Genomic DNA, 21726 nt, shown 5'->3' on the forward strand with positions numbered 1-21726 from the left:
ATATATGTGATTGGATTCTTTTTCCAGGATGGGTGGGCCAAGGGATTCGGCGGGAATGACAGCTGTAGTCGACGTAACGGTCAAAAAAGGATTAGTTTTATTAACTTTGTCATCAAACAACTCTGAACCAAACGGGTTCGGCAACTCTTCATTGTTTAACAAGTTATATTTCTTGGGTTTAGTCCCAGGTCCTACATCTTTAACTTTTACAGTTTCTTCACCCCAAAGTGAGTGGTTACGTTCTGGTTCTTGGCTGGCATACTTAGCACCGAGCAGGTAGTCCTGCAACACGGGTGGACCACGACCGAACCCTCCAATCTGGGTAGGAAAGGACTGGCCCCACCAAGGGTCCCGCTGTCCAACGTTGGGAGAATAGTCAAACCCACTCCGGGACTCCATTCCCTTTGCTGCTCACCTGTCTTAAGCTTTCCTATTCCTTTGGGTAAGGGCAGCAAACCATCTTCCTTCATCAGGTTTGGGAAACTCTTAACCAATGTTGCAATCCTCTCCCTTTCGGCCCCTGTCTCTCTCGTCTGTGTGCCCTTCTCCTCCTTCAACGGATCCTCCTCCCTCCTTTTTCCCTCCTCTTTTATAATCTCATCCCATCTCCACTCTTCTGACTCCTCCCCCCAGTCTCTAGTCCTCTCTGCTAGAAACACCTCTATTGCTTTGTTGGTCATACTTTCATCATCGTCCAATTTGATTAATTCCCCCACTGCGCATCCTTCACTTTCTTCTCTCTTTGGTTTCTGTGAGGACGGCTCACTTCCTTGCCTCCACTCACAATATATTAAAGCTAATGATTTTCCTACAGTGTTCCCACCCTAAAATCCTTCCTTCTACTAACTGGAGTGTTCTGAAGCATCCACCTGTTTAGTTCTATTTCTGGCTTTTCCACTTTATTTTTGTTGTTGTTCATTGGTACTGCTTTTGGGAAAAGAATGTGCTGCTTTAACACAATTGGTTTTCTGATGCGCTGAAATGATATCTAAGGAATAAAGGCTAGACTTCTAAGAAGTTTGAGGGGCTCATTAAAATTTCTCTGAGTTGTATCCCAGATCAGATGAATGGCATCAATTTGCAATTCTATTAGATTCCTGAATTTGAGTGTGCTTCAGTTTGCCTTCAGAAGCAACACTGTGTTGCTATTACATTTCTGAATAATTCCCATGTACTAAGAGATAAAGTCCAAGTTGCTTTGGAGGATATCATGGCAAAATTGTTTTTGGATGTACTTGGCAAGCAATATGGTCTCCTTTTATTTCCATTGTTTTGTTGTTTAGTCGTTAGGTTGTGTCCAACTCTTTGTGACCCCATGGACCAGAGCACGCCAGGCCCTCCTGTCTTCCACTGCCTCCCAGAGTTTGGTCAAATTCATGTTGGTAGCTTCAATGACACTGTCCAACCATCTCGTCCTCGGTTGTCCCCTTCTCCTCTTGCCCTCACACTTTCCTAACATAAGGGTCTTTTCCAGGAAGTCTTCTCTTCTCATGAGATGGCCAAAGTATTGGAGCCTCAGCTTCAGGATCTGTCCTTCCAGTGAGCACTCAGGGTTGATTTCCTTTAGAATTGATAGGTTTGTTCTCCTTGCAGTCCAGGGGACTCTCAAGAGCCTCCTCCAGCACCACAATTCAAAGGCATCAATTCTTCGGCGGTCTGCTTTCTTTATGGTCCAGCTCTCACTTCCATACATCACTACAGGAAAAACCATAGCTTTGACTATTTGGACTTTTGTTGGCAAGGTGATGTCTCTGCTTTTTAAGATGCTGTCAAGGTTTGTCATCGCTTTCCTCCCAAGATAGCCTCGTTACTTGCTTTGATTCCACACAGTATACCCCCTATTTTTTCCCCGCTCCGTTTTCAACCTAAGTATCTTTGAACGTAGCCTTCGCCAACCCGGAGTCCTGCAGATAGAAGGGACTACAGCTCCCATCATCCCCGGTCAGCGTAGTTACCCGGGGAGGAAGTGGGGGGGGGAGGAAAGAATCTGGCCTACAGAGAGCTTGAGGCATCAAATCAGTCCCTTCAGGCCGGCAACGGGCGTTCGTCTAGATGGCCTTCTAGCCTTCCGTGAATGATGATGATTATTCCGGAAGGCGTAGTTTCGGAGCCTGCGGCCCGTTCGCGCTTCCCTCCGCGTCCGCGGGCGGCCGATCGCTTCTTCGCTCGGCTGCCTGCGGATGAAGCTGAAGGGAGAAGGCAAACCCTCGCGGGCGAGAAGGCTCTAGGACCCAGGGGGACTCCGGGCGGCCGGCGGGGCTCTCGGAGCCAGATTGCAAAGTCTCCTCCGTGACTCAGTCGGGCTCCGCGCAGCTCACGGTAGGCGGCGGCGGCGGCGGCGGCGGAAGCACGACCAGCAGCGCCCGCACCCGCGGCGGCCGGAACAGAGAGCGAGCGGTTCGACCCAGCCGGTGCTGCGGGGAGCTCGGCGTCGGCCTGCGTGCGAGTAGAGAGCGAGCGGTGGGCCGGACCGCCCTGGGCCCCGCCGCGCTGCTCGCCCAGCTCAGGGCCTAGTCTCGGGTGGCCGCCTCCCTCTCCGCCTCCTCCGCCTCCGCTGCTCCGAACGGCGGCCGCCGCCTGTTGTCTTTTCTGCAGCGCGCGGGCGCCAAGATGGAGTACGAGTGGAAGCCCGACGAGCAGGGGCTCCAGCAGATCCTGCAGCTGCTCAAGGAGTCGCAGTCCCCGGACACCACCACGCAGAGAACCGTGCAACAAGTATCCTCTGGAAAGGGAGAAGGGCCGGCCCCCGCGGGCGCCCAGGCCGGCCGGGACGGAGGGAGGGAAGGGAAGGAAGGGGGGAGGACAGACCGACAGGCCGCCCGCCCGCCTGGCTGGCTGGGGACCCGGACGGGCCCACGGGCTGAGCCCGGGAAGAAGCGAGGGGGGCGGGGAAGGGGAGGGGAGGCGAGGACTGCGCCGCGCTTTGTTGTCCGGGGAGGGGGGGGAGAGAAGGAGGGCTCCGGCCGGGCGCGGCGCTGGGCCGCCCGCTTCCCGAAGGTGGGCCCGGTGGTGAGCCAAGCAGAGGCCGCGGGGGCGTTTGAGGCCCAGCCTCCGGTCGGCTGCGTGTGGCGCGGGCTTTGAAACGCGGCCGGGAGGAGGAGGAGGCGGCGGTGGGCGGCAGCGACCCTTCCTTCCTTCCTTCCCCCCCGCACCCCCGCCTCCGCCTCCGGGCGACCCGGCTCCGCACCTGTTGCAAGCCTGGCGCGGAGCCCCGGTTTGGCTTTTTTACAGGCTTGGCAGCTCCGGTGTCCGTCGTTTGCCTGGGATCTTCCCCCGCTTCTCTCCCGCCCTCTTCCCTCCGCCGCGGAAGAGCGGCCAACTTTACCTCCCGCCCAGCCACCCACCTGCCCCCATTTCGCAGGATTGGCTCCCCCTAAAAGAGGTGTGGGGTCGACGGCCTGATGAAGGAATCCCCTTTGTCGGCCTTTCATAGATGTGAGAGGGGCAGGTCGTGGATAGAGAGCTCCCTTCGAGGGTGGAAAAATAGACGTGAATTTTAGAAATGTTTAGTTGTTCATTCGCCATTCTCTTGTAATAATTTAATATTTGGCTTGTATCTTTAGTTTCTTTCAGTGCTGTAAGCTGCCTCAGTTCCTGTAGGAAAAAAAGGGCACCATATGCATATTTTAAATAAATAAATTACTGTAAATAAATAAATATGAAGCACAACCACATTTTCTTTTGTGGGCTTATCAAACAGGTAATGGAAGATTTGGCTGTTGAATATGTTTAGGAAGTAGTCGGTTTCAACTTACAGTGACCCATTTCAGGGTTTCTTAGGCAGAGAATATTCAGAAATTTACTGTTCCTTTCTGGGAGCACAGCTTGCCCAGGATTACAGAGGTTGGCTGTTTTTCCAGGAGGCATAGTGGGGAATTGAACTCCCACCACTGAGCTATCCAGCCAGCCTGTTTATAGTTACAGATTATTTGGTTAACACTTAGGTTAAAGGCTAACAATAGGCAGCAATAAATCAAAGATTTATTATTATTTTGCAAGCATGCATTGGCATAGTAAATAAAAGAGTGCTTGTGAATATTGTATTAGATTATAGGATTTAGATGCAAAGTAGTTATTTGTATTTCTACCTGGAATACACGTCTATATTAACTGGAAACCATATATTTGGTTGCAAACAGAAAATGCCTGCTCTTGCTGTAAGTCTTTTTTCATTATTCTTTTCACTTTAAAGCAGCATACTTTTTAGTTTATTTTGTTTTAATTCAAGTGTTGGTAAACAAATGGGTATGGCCACATGGTCAGATGATCAGTTTCAGTGTTTAAACCCCCCCCCCCCGCAGTATGAATTTCTGTGTGGATTTCAGAAATTTGAAAGAAGAGGCCCATTTGGTGGGGACATGGGAAAGGATCTTCTCTGTTGCTGCTCCTAGACACTGGAACTCCCTCCCACTGGAGGCCAGACTGGCCCCATCTTTGCTGTCCTTTGCAAAGATCTTTCTCTCCAGGCAAGCGTTAGTGACTGACTGTCTGAAAGAGGTTCTTAAAACAGAATTGTTGTATTTTTGCTGCTTGTCCATTTTGAAAAGGAATCACAGAGAAGCTTGGTCTTTAACTTTCCTGGTGAAATTCTTATGCTTAGGAAATAATTGATAATAGTGATGGGGAGTCAGTCTGACATCTGGAGTCTTATGAGATTGTTGAAGGACATTAATCTAGGTTTTTTTTTAGAACTGTAACTTTAACATTTACTTCGGTGGAATTATGTGCTGATCTTTCTCTTTTTCTTACATTGCATATTGTCCACAAGTCTGAAAATACTGCACTTCTATACAGAGAGTAAAAAGAACACAAGGCACTGCTAGATGTGGTTGGAGTACTTGCTACATGCCTCTTCCTCTTTGATTATTTATTAAATACAGTATATGGAGGCTCTAGCTAGCAACCTATGTTCAGATGTAGCATCTCTTTTCAGGGATGTTCTCTCTCCTGCTGAAAATAAGTAGATCCCAACGTTTCACAGGATTGTTTTAGATCCATTCTGATTGCCAGACTGTAATGGAAAGAGGAATAGGAATTCCTTGTTGTTGATGAATAGGGAAGTTGTACATCTTCCCTATCTTCAGAATGGTTTCTTGAATCAGGAGTGTGTTTTGTCTACTGTCAGTCTTTCAAGAGCAAGGCCCCCAATACAGAAAGCAAAAATTGCTTTTACCTAACAATGACAAGCAAGAAAATAAAGGAAATCAAGGAATAAAACAGTGTAATGCACAAATTACTTGAATATGAACTTGAATTCTAAATAACGAATTACCAATAAGTAACCATTAAAATATTATACATATATGTGAACATTTTTAGTAGGCTGAACATGTTTTGACACTGATCATTGACAGGAAAATATATGTATGTATGTATCAGTCTATGTGGATGCCCAATTTTGGTGGCAGTCATCTTAGAACTGATACTTAATGTAGTTACTGTATTTTCCCAATAATTATGATCTTAAGGGTAAATTGCACTTGATGTACTGAAATATTCCATGTATGTATACCTTCCTTTAATCAGAAGATATATTTGTTATGTGGTGCTAATTGATTGTTATCTAGAACCAAGTTCAAGCTGAATTTTGTTGTTTATGGTATAGCAATTTGAGCATATCCCTGTATATAGTTTTCCTGTAATTATTTTTCTGATTTTGATACATATAGTTTTCAGAGAGGTAACTGGTAGTCGAGTTGTGTGACACCTGCAAAGGATTTGTTTCAGTTGTGAAATCCAATGTTAATTTGATAAAAGAAAGCATTTAGGTTTGATGCCTTACTAGAATGCTAAGCAGTTATAGCAAAAGCAAAGTTAGACAAGGTTTCTTTCTCTGTATGGAGCACTTCGACGCTGTATGTGAAGCTGGAGTGTCCTCTCCAGAGCATGAAGCCCAGGTAAAATAATATGGAGGATAGGCTGTTACCCAAGAAGCAAATCCCCCCTCTCCACATCGCTGAAATAGTCCAGTGGAAAGGCAAGAGCCAATACAGGCACGAACTGCCTCCAGGACTCTGGCTCCAGATTTTGCCTCAAGGTTAACTCCTGAAACCTTTTCCATCAGTGGATATAGCCACAAGGCAGTGGAGGTTTGAAACTGGAGTTTTCCTTCTAGATGGGCTGCCTTCCCAGGCTGATGAGCCTCATCTACCCGAAATACCCCCGAAATAAGCCTCAGTTAATTGGAACCCCTCCCTCCACCATTGTGCAGCAAGCAAAAGAAAATGACTTGACTGTATTTGAAGAAATATAGATTGTTATACATTTAAAAATAAAAATAAAACTTCCCCTGAAAATAAGCCCTAATGCGTTTTTGGAGCAAAAAATTAATATAAGACCCCGCCTTATTTTCGGGGAAACATGGTATGTATCACTGGTCACCATTAATGACCAGTGATACATACAATGTTTAAATTAGTGATGGCAGAATCTTGTGGTTGTCTGCTCAGAAATAGGTTCTGCTGTAGGGTGCTTATGAATTCACTACATGTGTGTGTAGAATTGAAATTTTATTGCTTACAAAGGCGTTTAATATACCGTATTTTTTGCACCATAAGACGCACTTCCCCCCCCCAAAAGAGGGGTAGAAAGTCTGTGCGTCTTATGGAGCGAAGGTGGTGACTTCGCCCCCACTGGCCCCGTGGGGGGCAGCGTCGCAAGGGTCCGTGGGAGCCTTCCAGGACCCTTGCGACACTCCCCCACCCCCGACGGGGCCAGTGGGGGCGAAATAGCGACCTTCCAAGACCTTTTGAGAGGCTTGAAAGCCTCTCAAAAGGTCCTGGAAGCTGCCGATTCCCCCCCTGCACCCGTGGGGGGGCAGCGTGGCAAGGGTCCTGGAAGGCTCCCTCGGACCCTTGCCACGCTGTCCCCACCCCCCCACGGGCGCAGGGTGGCGGGAAATCGCCAGCTTCTGGCGAAATAGTGACCTTCCAGGACCTTTCAAGCCTCTCAAAAGGTCCTGGAAGCTGGCGATTTTACCCCCCCTGCACCCGTGGGGGGGTGGGGGCAGCGTGGCAAGGGTCCGAGGGAGCCTTCCAGGACCCTTGCCACGCTGCCCCACCCCCCACCACGGGTGCAGGGGGGGTTAAAATCGCCAGCTTCTGGCGAAATAGCGACCTTCCAGGACCTTTTGAGAGGCTTTCAAGCCTCTCAAAAGGTCCTGGAAGGTGGCGATTTTACCCCCCCTGCACCTGTGGGGGGGTGGGGGCAGCGTGACAAGGGTCCGAGGGAGCCTTCCAGGACCCTTGCCACGCTGCCCCACCCCCCCCACGGGTGCAGGGGGGTTAAATTGGCCATTTCTGGGAGTGTTTTGAGGCTTCCCAAGCCTCAAAACACTGCCAGAAGCTGGCGATTTTAACCCCCCTTCACCCGTGGGGGGGTGGGGGGAGCGTCGGAAGGGTCCGAGTGAGCCTTCCAGGACCCTTACGACGCTCCCCCCACCCCCACGGGCCCCGTGGGGGCGAAATCGCCACCTTTTGGGGCTCTTCTGGAGCTCTTCTGAACACACCCTAGGACCCTTTGGAGACTGACCCTGCCTCCCCTGGGGGCCAGAGGGGGCGAAATCGCCACCTTTGGGGGCTCTTCTGAGGCTTGGGAAGCTTCAGAAGAGTCCCGGAAGGTGGCGATTTCACCCCCTCTGGCCCCCGGGGGAGCAGGGGGAGTCTCCAAAGCGTCCTGGAACACACCCTAGGACCCTAGGACCCTAGGGTGTGTTCCATAAGATGGACCGCTCCATAAGGCTCACCAAATTTTAGGAGAAGAAAGCAGATTATTTTTTTCCTGTTTTCTTCTCCTAAAAATTTGGTGTGTCTTATGGAAAGGTGCGTCTTATGGAGCGAAAAATACGGCATTCAGAATGAGAGTCGGTGTGTAAAAAGTCCTAGTTCTCCTTTATTTTCAAATTTAGACAGAAATTACATACATTGGTAAAATGATACTAATATTTGTGTGACTAATCATTTGTTGTTACCCAAGGTTATGTTCCTGTGCTTGGACTCCCAAGAAAGTCTAATTAAATTCAGAAGAATGTACAGTGGTACCTCGCTTAACGAGTGCACCGTTTAACGAAAAATCCGTATAGCGATCCCTTTTTGGGGATCGCTATACGGATCAGCCCCAATCGCCGCACTCGCTTTGCGACGATTGGGGCTCCGGCGGCCATTTTGTAGCCGCCGGATGACCCGAAATAGCCCCTATCAGCGTTTTCGCGCCCTCCCCTTGCTTACGGAGGTCGCGAAAACGCTGCGGGGGGGCATTTCGGGCCATCCGTAAGCAAGGGGAGGGCGCGAAAACGCTGATAGGGGCTATTTCGGGTCATCCGGCGGCCATTTTGGAGCCGCCGATCAGCTGATCGGCGGCTCCAGAATGGCCGCCGGACGCGAAAACATCGCTGGAGGGGTAAGTTTGCACACTTATTGGAACGCATTAAACTAAGTTTAATGCGTTCCAATAGGTTTTACTTACCCGCACAGCGATGTTTTCGTATAGCGAAGGTTAATCCGGAACGGATTAACCTCGCTATACGGGGCACCACTGTACTTCTGAATTGATGTGCATAGGCATGAGCTGTAAGACAATTGTGTGTGGACACTGCAGTGTGTGAAATGATGTACTTAGTTTATATGAAATCTTCTCCATTCCTCAACATTCTGCTGGAATAAGACTCTTTGAGTCTTACCAAAGCTTAACCTGTGGCACAACTATAAGAATCTTGGAGCAGTTCCCAGACAGTAAAATCTTGATAATCCTGGAAAATAAGGATTGGGGGAGTGGTTTGGTGCCAAAGATCTGTTTCAGCATTAGATACTCTGGTGCTCACCGGATGTTACAGGTTGCTTATAACTCCCATATTACAACATTTTCACTGGCTGTCAGTCTGTTTCTGAACCCAATTCTGAGTGTTGGTTATTACCTATAAAGCCCTATATGGCTTTGGGTCCAGGCTATTTGAAGGGTTGTATTGCCTCATATGAGGCATCTCAACTTTTAAGATCTTCTGTAGAGGCCCTTCTCTTGTTTTTACCCCTTTCCCAAGTGTGTTTTGAGAGGGCCTTCTCAGTGGCTGCATTCAGTCTTCGGAATGTGCTGCCCCAGAAGTCAGATTGACCCCCTCCCTCTTGTCCTTCTGTCATCAAGCTAAGACCTTCTTTTTTAAACAGGCCTTTAAACAGTAATTGGGAATCTCAGGAATGCTCTATTTAGTGAATTTAGATATTTTAAAATGTTTTTTTCTTAAATTTGTTTTTAATCTTGGTTTTATTATTGAAAAATGTTTAATTGGTTTTTATTATAGTTTCAGTAGTATTTTGAAATTGTTGATTACTGTAGTTTTAAGGGTTGTGAGCTGCCTTGAGACCCCTATGGGAAGAAAGGCAACATATAAATAAAATAAATGTTTTGGGTTCAAACTCCATAACTTCCAGCAATCATGGCCAGTGACCAGGTGATGAGGATTGTAGCCCAAAATAACTAGAAGGTACCAGAAAGAGGAATATTGTTCACATATTGGGCAAGCAGAGTCTGATTTGCTCTGGATCTGGTAGAGACCTGAATGCTCACAGTATGTACCACCTGTCATTAAGGAAGATTAATGAACCGTATTGTTTATCTGTCCAACACAGCTATAAAACAATGTTACATATGTTGTGCATGCATCACATATAGCACAGTACTATATTTTTAATGTTTCCAGTCTTCATTATTGACAGCAAATAGTACCAGTCAGTGGCTACCAGTTCACTGATAAATAAGTATGTGAGATACGTGCTGGATTACCATGGTGTATAATATAATACATGTGGTCCTAGAAATACTTGTACTGTATAGTTATTAAATTCTAGATTTCCAGCTTTGTGCTTTATTTTTATTCATAAATTAGCAAGTTCTAATAAATATAACAAGAATTTGCAGTTAACCAGTTGTACATGAAATGATCTTTAACAGAATGTTCTACTTTAGAAACTGGAACAACTCAATCAGTATCCAGACTTCAATAACTATCTGATTTTTGTTCTTACGAAGCTAAAATCTGAAGGTAAGTTACTAGTTCCATTTTTACAAAGTACTTGCAGAACTAGATAAAATAGGCTGGTGCTCTTTAGCTTTTGGGTTATTTACTTATCAAGACTTGAAGGTTAAATTAGTTTACCAGACTGAATTACATAATCTGTGTGTTGTGATCTCAGGAACAGTTAATTTGAATTACTTTGAACATGCTTCCAAGTAAATCTCTTTTAGACAGAGCTTGTGAGTATTTTGGGCAGTATTATAGATAGAGGGATCCCAGGAAGCTTCAAAGGAGAAAAAGAGCAAGTAAATGTGTTAATTTTAGTGAAGCCCATGCTGATATAGTTGCAGTGTCTTACAAAGATATAGTATTTGTTATAGGGCAATGGTGGTTTTTAAAAAAAAAAAACTTTTATAAACTTTTATACTTTCATTGACTAGGGCAGGGTGGGTTTCCTGTTTAAATAGGCTTTTTCCTTTTCGGGCTTGACACAGACTGTTACCATGTCAGAATTGACCAGTAAACCATAAAAAGCCATTAAAACAAAAGAATGTCAAAAATTTTGTCCTGGCTCACAGCATCATATAAAAGAAGTTGAAGAGCAGATAAAGTGTCTTCTGCTCACACTCTAAAATGCAGTTAGAAGACTTCTTTGTCATGTAGGAAAAAATCTGTGTACTGAATACTATTTAATAAAATTAAAATACAGAATTAATGCTGTAAAAGAAAAGGTTTTTCCAAATAGATTTTAATGCCATCTACCTCAAACATGTTTCATTTGTTGTGAAAAGTACACCTTGGCAAAAATGTACAGTATTGCAAGCTTATTCGCATAACAAGGATCTTTGGTTTAGTTTGAAAGGTCTGAAATTTTGATACTGCTGAAAGAGAGGTCATGAGCTTTACTCTTTTGGATGGATGATTGTCCACAGCTCTAAAGTATAGAAGACATGTTTCAGTGAACTCCAGATAGTTTGAAGCATTGTTCTCAAAATGTTATTGAAGTGCTCTTGTCTCAATTCCTTAGTGAGAATTGCGAGTATAAAGCAAATTCAATATGTATGCTTGACAGTTTGAACATTGCAATAAGATAGTTGGTATGTTTTGTAAGTGATTGTGTTGCAAACCAAAAAGTATGTGATGCACAATAAAGGATCAGGATCACCAGTTAAAATCTTGACTTTTTATATAAAGACTGCCTTCCTATGAGATATTGAAGTTTTCTGGAAGCTAATTTAAGCAAGTAGTGTTAATAGTTTCTGTCATATGTAATGTTGGTAGAACATCTACAGTATATTAGTTTCCTAAATACAATCTATTCTTTTACTGAATGGTAAGTACAGTCCTAGTTTTGTCTATTCAGAAGTAGGTGTTGATGACTTGCTGTTGGTACATTTGTTTGTATAGGATTGCAGACTAAATCTCTCTTAAAAATATTATTACAGATGAACCTACACGGTCATTGAGTGGTCTCATTTTGAAGAATAATGTGAAAGCTCATTTTCACAATTTTCCTAATGGAGTAACTGACTTCATTAAAAGCGAGTGCTTAAACAATATTGGTGACTCTTCCCCACTAATCAGAGCCACTGTAGGTGAGTTCTGCATTTATAAAAGGCATTTGTTTTGTTTTTCCAAGACAATGTTCCATATTAGTGCTAAATAACTTAAAGATTTTTTAGTGTCCTTTTCTAAAGGGAATTTTAAAATTTGCTTTTAAAACTGTTTTAATTCAGGGATTTTAAATATGGGGTGCTTAAATGTTCTACTGCATATTGAGTATGAGTAATCGGAACAGTGATTTAAAATTGCTTTCAAAGTCAATTAAGAGAGCAACATGGTTGACATTTCCTGTTAAGATGTTGGCGTTGTTTTGACTCATTATACTTTTTTACCAAGTGTATTTTAAAATAAATGTTTCTTAGTACAGTAAGTGGAAGAGCAGAGATCATAAGATTAACTCCTATCCAGTGTAGATGGTGTGGCCAAAACTGAAACATTTAGATATTTCTCAGAAAGATAACCTTCCAGTGTTTTTTCAGCGTTCTAAGAGGAGAAGAGTATTGATCTGTTGCTCCTGAATTTTGTTGGCTAGATTACCTACTAGAACATTTCTTTTTTTTTCTTTTGCCCATTGACTTTATAGTTAGGGACAGCTCAGCTCATTGTTTTTGAGTGCATGTTATAATGAGATATGTCTCTTCAGTTCCACTTCCTTTTATCATCTGTTCAAAAATAAAGAAAAATGCTGAACATTATTAACTCTACACATAAAAGTGCAGCAGGTTGCAACTCAGTTTCAGGTGAAATGGAACTTGAGCTGAGCCATGTTTTCTGGCTTTTATACTGATGAAAACTGGGCATGGATTTGGTAAAGGTAAATATTTACATTTCCAATGATTACTATGCATAGGTATGTTATTGCAGTCAGGTGATATTATCACTGTTTGCTGCTTGCATTTCAGAGAAACATTTGCTTTAAAATGGATCACATTCAGTAAACTCCTGAAATGTTTAATGTCTTAATACTGGAAAAGTGATTACTCCACAGTTTACTCCCCTCCATACTTCTTACCAGTGCTGATAAATAACTAGTGTACCACACTTTACAATTTTATTAATCTAAAAACACAGTATAAAGAATGAATTAAAATTCCAACTTGGTAATCAGAGAATGCAGTTAAGAAATTTAAAAATATTTTTCTCCCTGTGCAGGACATTTCCTTTGTCATCATTACCTTTTACAAATAGAAATGTTTCCTTCACTGCAGCTATAAACTACAATATTAAAGAAGGATTATATGAATCAGTGTTCCATAAATAGACAGTTTAAGAGAAGCTATTTATATTAGTAGGTCGATCATGCTAACCATATACTTTGGTGTAGCCATCCAGCATGTAGGCATCTTGTTGTTTTATCCCAAGCAACTTTATTCAGAAAGAAATCTCTTGCTCCCAAGTAAGTGTACTTAATAGTGCAGCATTCTGAATCACAACATTTGATGGCGTTTTATGGAGTCTTCAGTCGGGGCAGATGTTTTGTCTGCTTTGTTATAATTAGATACCTCCTGCTGTTCACGTTACTCATCTGAAGACAAATACTGTTCTTTGGTGAGGTTGTTTTTAAGTTTTCATGTTTCTAGAGTGGTTTGTTTCATGTTTCTAGCTGGTTTGTTCCTAGGGTGTGGAGGCATTTCTGAGGCACTTTCATTTGGCACCTGATTAATATTTTTTGGTAAGAGGAATGGTGTAAAAACTCAGCCATGAGCAGGGGCTACATAACTTAGTCTCATGTAGGGGTCCTGTTCCCCTTGTTCTCTCAATTGCAGAGTCCCCCTGGACCTTCATTTGTGCATTGCCAATGGCACCTATCAAAATATTCTGGTTGTGTGGCTGGGAAGTGGCGGCTGAGCTTTTTCCTTCCCACAGCAGCCTGAAATGGAACACTAGTGGGGAAGGTGGAGGCTGAGCCAGGTGCAAAAGCACCTAAGCAGCTAATTGTCATCCCACTTAACGGTTTAGGACCTCGATACTTGGCGGAACGCTTACTCCCAACTAGTTCTACCTGTGTCACCCGCGCGAGCCAGGAGGTGAGGCTGAGGAGCCTGACGCCGAGGGAGGCCCGGAAGGAAAGAACTAGAAACCGGGCCTTCTCGGTGGTGGCTCCTCGCCTCTGGAATAACCTACCTCCGGAGATTCGCGCTGCTCCCTCGCTGGGTACTTTTAAGAACCAACTAAAAGCGTGGATGTATAGGCAGGCCTTCCCTTCCAGTTAATTCCTATCCTCTTTCCTTTTTTATTCTTTTTCTCTTTATTTGATTTATTTTGTATTTTTCCCATCTTGCAGAATCAATTAATTAATTAATTGTTATAAATTTTTCTTGAACTTGTTATCCTTTATGTTGTAAGCCGCCTAGAATGGTCGAAATGACTAGATAGGCGGGGTATAAATTAAATAAATAAATAAATAAACTTCCCATCGGCCTGAAAGCAACTAAGATTGTTGCTTCTTCTTTGGTATTAATCATAGTACAGTATTGAAGTAAGGATTTCTTCCAACATCCTCAAAATTCAGTAATCCAAGGACTACTAGGAAGTAGGCAAGACTTACTCCCTTCATCTCTGCTAGTGTTTTGCAGTCTTCTTTCTATTCCAGTTTGTTTGTGTTTTGACACTTTCCTCCAGTCCTGATAGTTCGTGTACCCGGGCATAGAGGGCATTGCAGTTATCATTTCTGAAGATTTGTAAAGCAGAGTCCCTGTTACTCTTACTCTTCAGCAGTGTTACAATTTGGTACTGTACAGTACTCCACTACCTAGTTAAATGAATGTGACTGCTCCTCACATGTTTTAATTTATGCCATAATGGTTATCAGCAGCTAAATTATAGTCACGGGGATTGCTGCCCTATTAAAGTGAGGACAAACTTCAGATGCTGGGACTCTAATTCTTATCAACCTAGGCTGGCCTGCCCCACAGTAAGGGAAGCACAAAATTTGAGTCCAGCAACATCTAATTTATTTAATTGATTGATTGATTGATTGATTGATTGATTGATTAATTGATTAATTTCTATCCCGCCTATCTGGTCAAATTCGACCACTCTAGGCGGCTTACAATCAGCAACAATAAATATTAAAACATTACAAATAAATGAAGATAAAGATCATAAGAGTATAGAAGGAAAAAATCGTCAGGGATTAACTGTTGGGAAGGCCTGCTTGTACATGAGTGTTTTTAATTGTTTCTTAAAAGTGCCCAGCGAGGGGGCCGCACGAATCTCAGGAGGTAAGTTGTTCCATAGGCGAGGAGCCACCGCCGAGAAGGCCCGATTTCTGGTCTTTTCCTTCTGGGCCTCTCTCGGCGTCAGGCTCCTCAGCCTCACCTCCTGGCTCGCACGAGTGACACGGGTAGATCTTGGTGGGAGAAGGCGTTCCACCAGATATTGAGGTCCTAAACCGTTTAGGGCTTTATAAGTAAGCATCAATACTTTGAAGTCGATGTGGAATCGGATGGGCAGCCAATGCAATGCGGCCAGAGTGGGGGAGATATGTTGGTATCTTCTCACTCCACTGAGTAGTCTGGCCGCAGCATTCTGCACCACCTGGAGTCTCCGCAGCATGGGTTGTCTACCATTCTCCTGGAGAAGATAAGACTTATATGGAAAGCTGCTGCTACAAAGGGCAAGTAGATTATCTTTTCCCTTGCAGTGCTCTCCCAAGGGCTTATTGCAGTACTCTCCAAACAAGAGGTGACGTGAAGAGTCACTTTCATTCCCTACTTATAGTTTATAATTCAAAAAAGATTGACTCGAGTACAAGGAGCTCACTTTCTTATTGATCTGTCCATCTTTCTATATAAAATTTCTATATAGCCTGTGCTCACCACCTGCATTCGATGGCTGGAGGTTGACTTAGTTTTCCATCCTTTCAATGTTGATAAAATGAGTACCCAGTTCTGGGGGGGGGGGAGGGGCAAAGTGTTCCTCAAATAATTATTTTATAAACCACCCAGAGAGTGCTCTGTCACTGTGGGGCAGTATAATAGTAAATATCTATATAATGTTCAGTCACTTAAAGAGGAAAATGATACAATCTTTTTTTCCTATTGTTTGTAATATAATTTATTTGATATACCTAAACAGCATAGAATTCTTATCACCAGTTTGGCACGTTTATTTATTTATATTCTTTTCAATAAATCCAAGGTATCCTGATCACAACCATTGCCTCAAAAGGAGAATTGCAGAACTGGCCTGAACTCTTACCAAAGCTTTGTAGCCTGCTAGATTCTGAGGACTACAATACATGTGAGGTGAGTTCCCCTGCTCCCTTTGTCTACAGCTGCTTCTGCATTTGGTAGAAGATAAAGAAGTTTTAAATTCAGTTCATCCTGCTGTCTAGCTGTGCTAGTGCTGTAAATATATTATTGTTTCTGTGTGACTTGTAAACTTCTGAAAAGTCATTTGAAACAGTGGTTCCCAAACATTTCAGCATCAAACTCTTTTTAGATTTTTAACTGTTGTTCATTCTTACCCATCTCTACCATCATCCACTCCCTTTTTAATAAAAGGGGGAATTTTAATTTAAAATTAAAAATAAACATAAAAATCGGTAAAGCATTTATTTTAAAATCTGTGCAAAATGATAACAATATGTATTTGTCAATAATAAATCTCACGGTCTCCTCTCTCCTCCTGATTTCTTCATGTCCACCTGATTTGGGAACCAGTAATTTAAAGAAGCCACTGTACTGCCCTGAATAAAAGAATCTTGTTTGATTTTGGAAACTAAACAGGGTCAGTCCTGGTTTGTACATGAATGGGAGGCCACAAGGAAAAAAACGGAGATCTCCAGGTAGTTACCTGAAATCTGGGCGAGCCACTGCTGCATGTCAGAGTAATAAGCTATATGGATCAAGAGTCTGACCTGACTTAAGTTCATCGTATTTATTATCTCCAAAGTCAGAACAGCTTTTGGGGACTTCTAAGAGAGTTGTGTAAGCAAGTCTATTTTGTAAATGCTTATGTTGTCATAGTTATGAATATGTATTCTTCTGAGAGCTTTAGGAGAGTCTAGACAAGATCCTTAGGCACAAAAAGCCATAGACTTGCATACTTTCATATTTAAAATTACACTGCAGTTAGTCTATTACTTAATCTTCTAGCATAGTGAAGTTTAAAGAAATTCTTTCATTCAATTTCTGATGCATTATCTCATTTTAAAAGCATATCTGCTTTTCATTTTAGCAAAGCTGTTAATTACAATGTTCAAACTGTGTATTCAGCTTGATAGGCAGTGTGGAAAAAAACCTAAATGTTACATAGTGCTTCAGATTAAAGTAAATAGTACTAATTTAAGAAGCAATATTTGTATTTGGATCTTTTCCATATAAGATGAAAATATGAGAGTGAATAATATGCTTTCCCTCCTAGTGAAAGGGAAGTAGTAAAATGAATTCCTTCTTCTATTCACAGCAGAAGGAATCCTTGATAACAGTGTTGTCCTCCATAGGGAGGAGCTTGTGTTTTCCCAGGATAGCTGTCATGTTGGTGACTGGAGACTGAACACTTTTTTTTCTTTTTCTTTTTGGTAACTGAGAGAGGATGAGGGCTGAACAGCCTTTTGAAGAGACTGTGGTAAAACTCACTTTGAACAGCTATCACATTCCTGCATTTTTGCATCCTGAACACATTTTACATGGGAAGGCAGAATATAAAATATTAATTTAAACTAAATATTTCCCTGAATCTCCCAGATACTTTTTTTAAAAAGAAAGTGAAGGTCTGTCTGTCTTATTGGGGAATACATTTTCATTATATGCAGGTTCTGCATAGGGATTCCTCTCAGGGTATCAGGAATCATTCAAACTGCAGTCAGTGTTTTGGACAAGACTGAGGGCATTTGGAGAGTCCCTACCTAGATTTGTGGTTTATGTTTCTGTGGAATATTACTGATAAATGGTCTTCTAAAGAGCATTTGATAGAAAGCTTTTATAAAATATTCTCAGACCTCATACTTTTACCCTTTGATGATTGCCTTCACTGTTTTGGTATATCTCCATTGCAGACTTTCATATTGCCAGTAAGGAGAGAGCAGGGAATTTTATTAGCTAAAAAATTTCCATTTTTCCCAATGGAAGTAGTGGGGTTGAGACTACAGTTGTAGGTTGTGACTGCAGATCAAGATACTAAATAGAGATCTCTGGGGCAGTTGTTCCTTCCTGTTTTAATTATTTGTATTTGAAATACTTAGGTCTTCATATATGTTTCAGTTCTAGCACGTGCAGCTGCAGATGAGAAATAGGGATTTTAGTCTTGCACTGATCTTACATTGTCTAAACAAGCTCCTCCTGGGTGACATCTTTGCTTCAGATACAGTCATGTGAAAAAGAAAGTAAACCTCTTTGAATTCTGTGGTTTTATGTATCAGGACATAATAAAAATCATCTGGTCCTTAACAGATCTGAAAATTGAATAAATACAATCTCAGATGCCATTGTTTCTTCTACAAAAATAAACCCAGAATTAAGAAGCCATGTGTAAAAACTGAGCACACCCTTACTGCTTCATTAGGAATTAAGAGGCTAAGTAGCAGACAGGTGTTGCTAACCAAATGCTCTTGATCATCAGTAAGTGTTAATGCCTCTATAAAAGCTGAAGTTGTAGCAGTTTGCTGGTAGGGAGCATTCAGGGGTGTGTTAACACAATGCCATGATGGAAACACGTCAGCAATGATTGTAGAGAAGCAATTGGTGCTGCCCATCATTCAGGGAATGGTTATAAGGACATTTCCAAATAATTTAAAGTCTATCATTCTACAGTGAGGAAGATTATTCACAAGTAGAAAACATTCAAAACAGTTGCCAATCTTCCCAGGAGTGGACATCGGAGCAAATTCATCCTCTTGGTCAGACCCAAAAGTTACATCTTGAACTCTACAGGCCTCAGCATGTTAAATGTGAAAGTTCATGACAGTACAATTAAAAAAAGACTGAACAAGTATGGTTTGTGTGGAAGGGTTGCCAGGAGAAAGCCTCAAGAACCAGCACAGACACCTCATACCAACTACAGTGGACCCTTGACTTGAAGATGGCTTGACTTACAGACTTTTTGAGTTACAGACTTCTCTGGCCGCACAATTTAGGTTTGACTTGCAGACTGAGATTTGACTTACAGACCAGAAAAAAACCAAAATGGAACAAAAACGGCCTGTTACGGGATTAATCGGTTTTCAATGCACTGTAGGTCAATGGAGACTTGACTTACAGACTTTTTGACTTGAGAACCGCCTTCCAATACGGATTAAGTTCTCAAGTCAAGACCCCACTGTATCAAGCACAGTGGTGGAGGGATGATGATTAGGGCTTGTTTTTTAGCCACAGGACCTGGGCACCTTTCAATCATTTAAGCTGACCATGAACATCTCTGTATGCCAAAGTACTGTATTCTAGAGTCAAATGTGGAGCCATCTGTCTGACAGCTACAAGTAGGCATCCTTCAGTCTCAAGAGACTATGGTAATGTGCTCTGAATAGAGGTCTTAGAAGAGCATCTAGTGTGGCTGAGAAGGTCAATCTGAGAGTGACAATCCCTTCCACACTGAAGACAAATACAATCTCTCCCCTGTCCAACTCCCTGATTTTGCTGGTTTCGGGACTGCCTATTTGCCTTGGCCTGCTGAACAAGTGTCTCTTCTAATTGGGAGAGGCCATGATGCACTGCCTGCCTCCAGGCTGAACACTCTGATGTCAAGGTTTCTCATCTGTTGAGATCCAATTCCTTTTTTTTTTTATTTCTTTTTTTTTTAATATTTTATTTTATACAAAAAAAATACACAAAAGAACACATACATAACAAAAATACAAAAAAATACAAGTAATAGTGCTTATTATAACCTAAATTCTAATGTGCACCCCATACCCACGGGACTCTATTTACTATAATAATTTTTTTCTTACAGATTACCTCTCCAAAATTGTATTGAGTATTCTTTAGAGGCTTTCCCCCTTCCTTTCACTAACACAAATTCCACAAATTTACCCCAAATATCATAGAAATTGTTACATCTTATTTCCCCTCTTTTTATTTTAAGTTCCATAGTCAATTTATCATTTAATGCAATGTCCCATACTTCACAATACCAGTCTTCAATTTTAATATAATTCTTGTCTTTCCAAAATCTAGCTATTAATATTCTAGCACCTGTCATAAAATTAGTGATTAATTCTTTCGAGTGATGGTCCAGATCTGTATTATCAAAAATTGACAATAAAGCAATTTTGGCATTAAAATCAATATCTTTACCAAATATATCACACATTTCCTTAAAAATCAATTCCCAAAATTTCTTAACCACTTTACATTCCCACCACATATGAAAATACGTACCAATTTCCTCATCACATTTCCAACATGCTTTGGAGTATGTTGGATTTATTATATTCAATTTTACAGGAGTCAAATACCACCTTAGACAGATTTTAAAAAAATTTTCCTTTATTCTTGTTGACATTAATCTTAACACTCTCATCCTCCACATTTTTGTCCAATCCTCTATTTTAATATCTGTTTTTAAATCGTTTTCCCAAATTAATTTTAAACCTTCTATTCCCCATTCTTTTTCCTCTTGTTCCAAAATTATATTATATATTTTACTTACTATTCCTTTCAAAGTTGTATCTTGCATATCTTCATGTGATGACAGAAATTGTTCGTACTTAGTAAGTTCTCTACATTTACCATTAGTTTTCAACCAATCCTTTGTCCAGGTGTCTAACTGAATAAGATTATACCATGATAGTTTATTAGATTGCAGTTTAGACATAATCATCTCCTTCGATCTCATGTTACCCATCCAGTCCTTCAATCTTGCAACCCTTTTATTCTTAAATAATTCTACTAAATCCTTTAAATTTGTAGGAAAGTTTTCTGTCTCAGTCACTAGTTTTAATGGTGAAGTTAAGGGACAAAACTTCTCTTTATATTTATTCCAAATATTTAACAGGTTTCTTAAAAAGGGGTTTTTAATCTGATTTATTGAACTTCTCTTTAGTATATTAAACAAGTATCCTTCAGCATTTCCATTTATTTCTGAAGATTCCATCTCCCACCAAATTAATTTTTCTTTATTGAATATAATATCTCCAATAACTCTTAATTGATTTGCTATATAATAATTTTTAACATTGGGCATACCTAAACCTCCTTTTTTTTGAGCCTTATACCAATATCTTTTATTTATTCTAGATTTTTTGCCTTGATTACAAAATCCATTAATTAATCCCTGCCAATATTTAAAATCCTCTTCTTCTAATCGTATTGGGAGCATCCTAAATAAAAAAGTGATCTTCGGTAATATTTTCATCTTAATTAAAGCGATTCTCCCAAACCATGATAGTTTCAATTTGGCGTACTCTTGCAATTTATCTTTAATTTCATTTTTTAATTTATTAAAATTTTTCTCTTTTAATTTTTGAGTTGTTCTAATTATGTTTATACCTAAATATTTGATAAGATTACACATTTTAACGCTATATTTATTCACAAACATGTCTTGCTCCTGTATATTATAGTTAAACATCATCATTTGTGATTTTTGCCAATTAATCCTTAAACCTGTTATTTCCCCAAATTTTTCTAAATGGTTTTTAATGTTTTCCATACTCTCTAATGGATTTTTAATAGTCAGTAAGGAATCATCAGCAAACAAATTAATTTTAATCATTTCATTTTTACCTGTTCCTTTAATTAATTTATCATTTCTTATTGCGTTAGCTAATAATTCTATAATCATGCAAAACAATATTGGTGAAAGTGGGCAGCCTTGTCTAGTACCTCGGCCTAGAAAGATCTTTTCCGTTATACCATCATTAACTATTATTTCTGAAGTATTATCTAAGTATAATTGATCTATAACACCTCTAAACTTTTTACCAAATCCCCATCCTCTTATAAGAAGTTTTAGTGTTGACCATTCAACACAATCAAAGGCTTTAAATATATCCAATGATAAAATCATTGCTTTTATTTTTTCTTTTTCTATTTCATGTATAATATTTAAAACTCGTCTAGTTAAATTGTCCATTTGTCTACCCTTAATGAAACCACATTGGTCTTCTTTAATATAATTTGCTATAAATCTATTTAATCTATTTGCCAATATAGCGGTAAAAATCTTAGCATCTTGGTTTATTAAAGATATAGGTCTATAGGATCCCGGAT

The 21726-nt window shown here is 41.2% G+C and overlaps 1 protein-coding gene across 2 annotated transcripts in view; it reads left to right on the top strand.

Moving 5' to 3' along the window:
• The first annotated feature begins 2468 nt into the window (after positions 1-2468).
• The window catches only part of TNPO1 (transportin 1), a 67311-nt gene continuing 48053 nt past the window's right edge, over positions 2469-21726 (top strand). For both annotated transcript variants that reach the window (XR_013542229.1, XM_020790215.3), the window contains exons 1-4: positions 2469-2715; positions 9958-10033; positions 11452-11601; positions 15713-15819. Coding sequence is in view for 1 of the 2 variants with exons in the window: in XM_020790215.3 (XP_020645874.1) it covers positions 2611-2715; positions 9958-10033; positions 11452-11601; positions 15713-15819 (438 nt within the window). In the remaining variant the exon portion in view is untranslated. The remainder of the gene's footprint in view (positions 2716-9957; positions 10034-11451; positions 11602-15712; positions 15820-21726) is intronic.

The sequence above is a fragment of the Pogona vitticeps genome, chromosome 2 (genome assembly GCF_051106095.1).
Source record: "Pogona vitticeps strain Pit_001003342236 chromosome 2, PviZW2.1, whole genome shotgun sequence".
Classification (NCBI taxonomy): domain Eukaryota; kingdom Metazoa; phylum Chordata; class Lepidosauria; order Squamata; family Agamidae; genus Pogona; species Pogona vitticeps.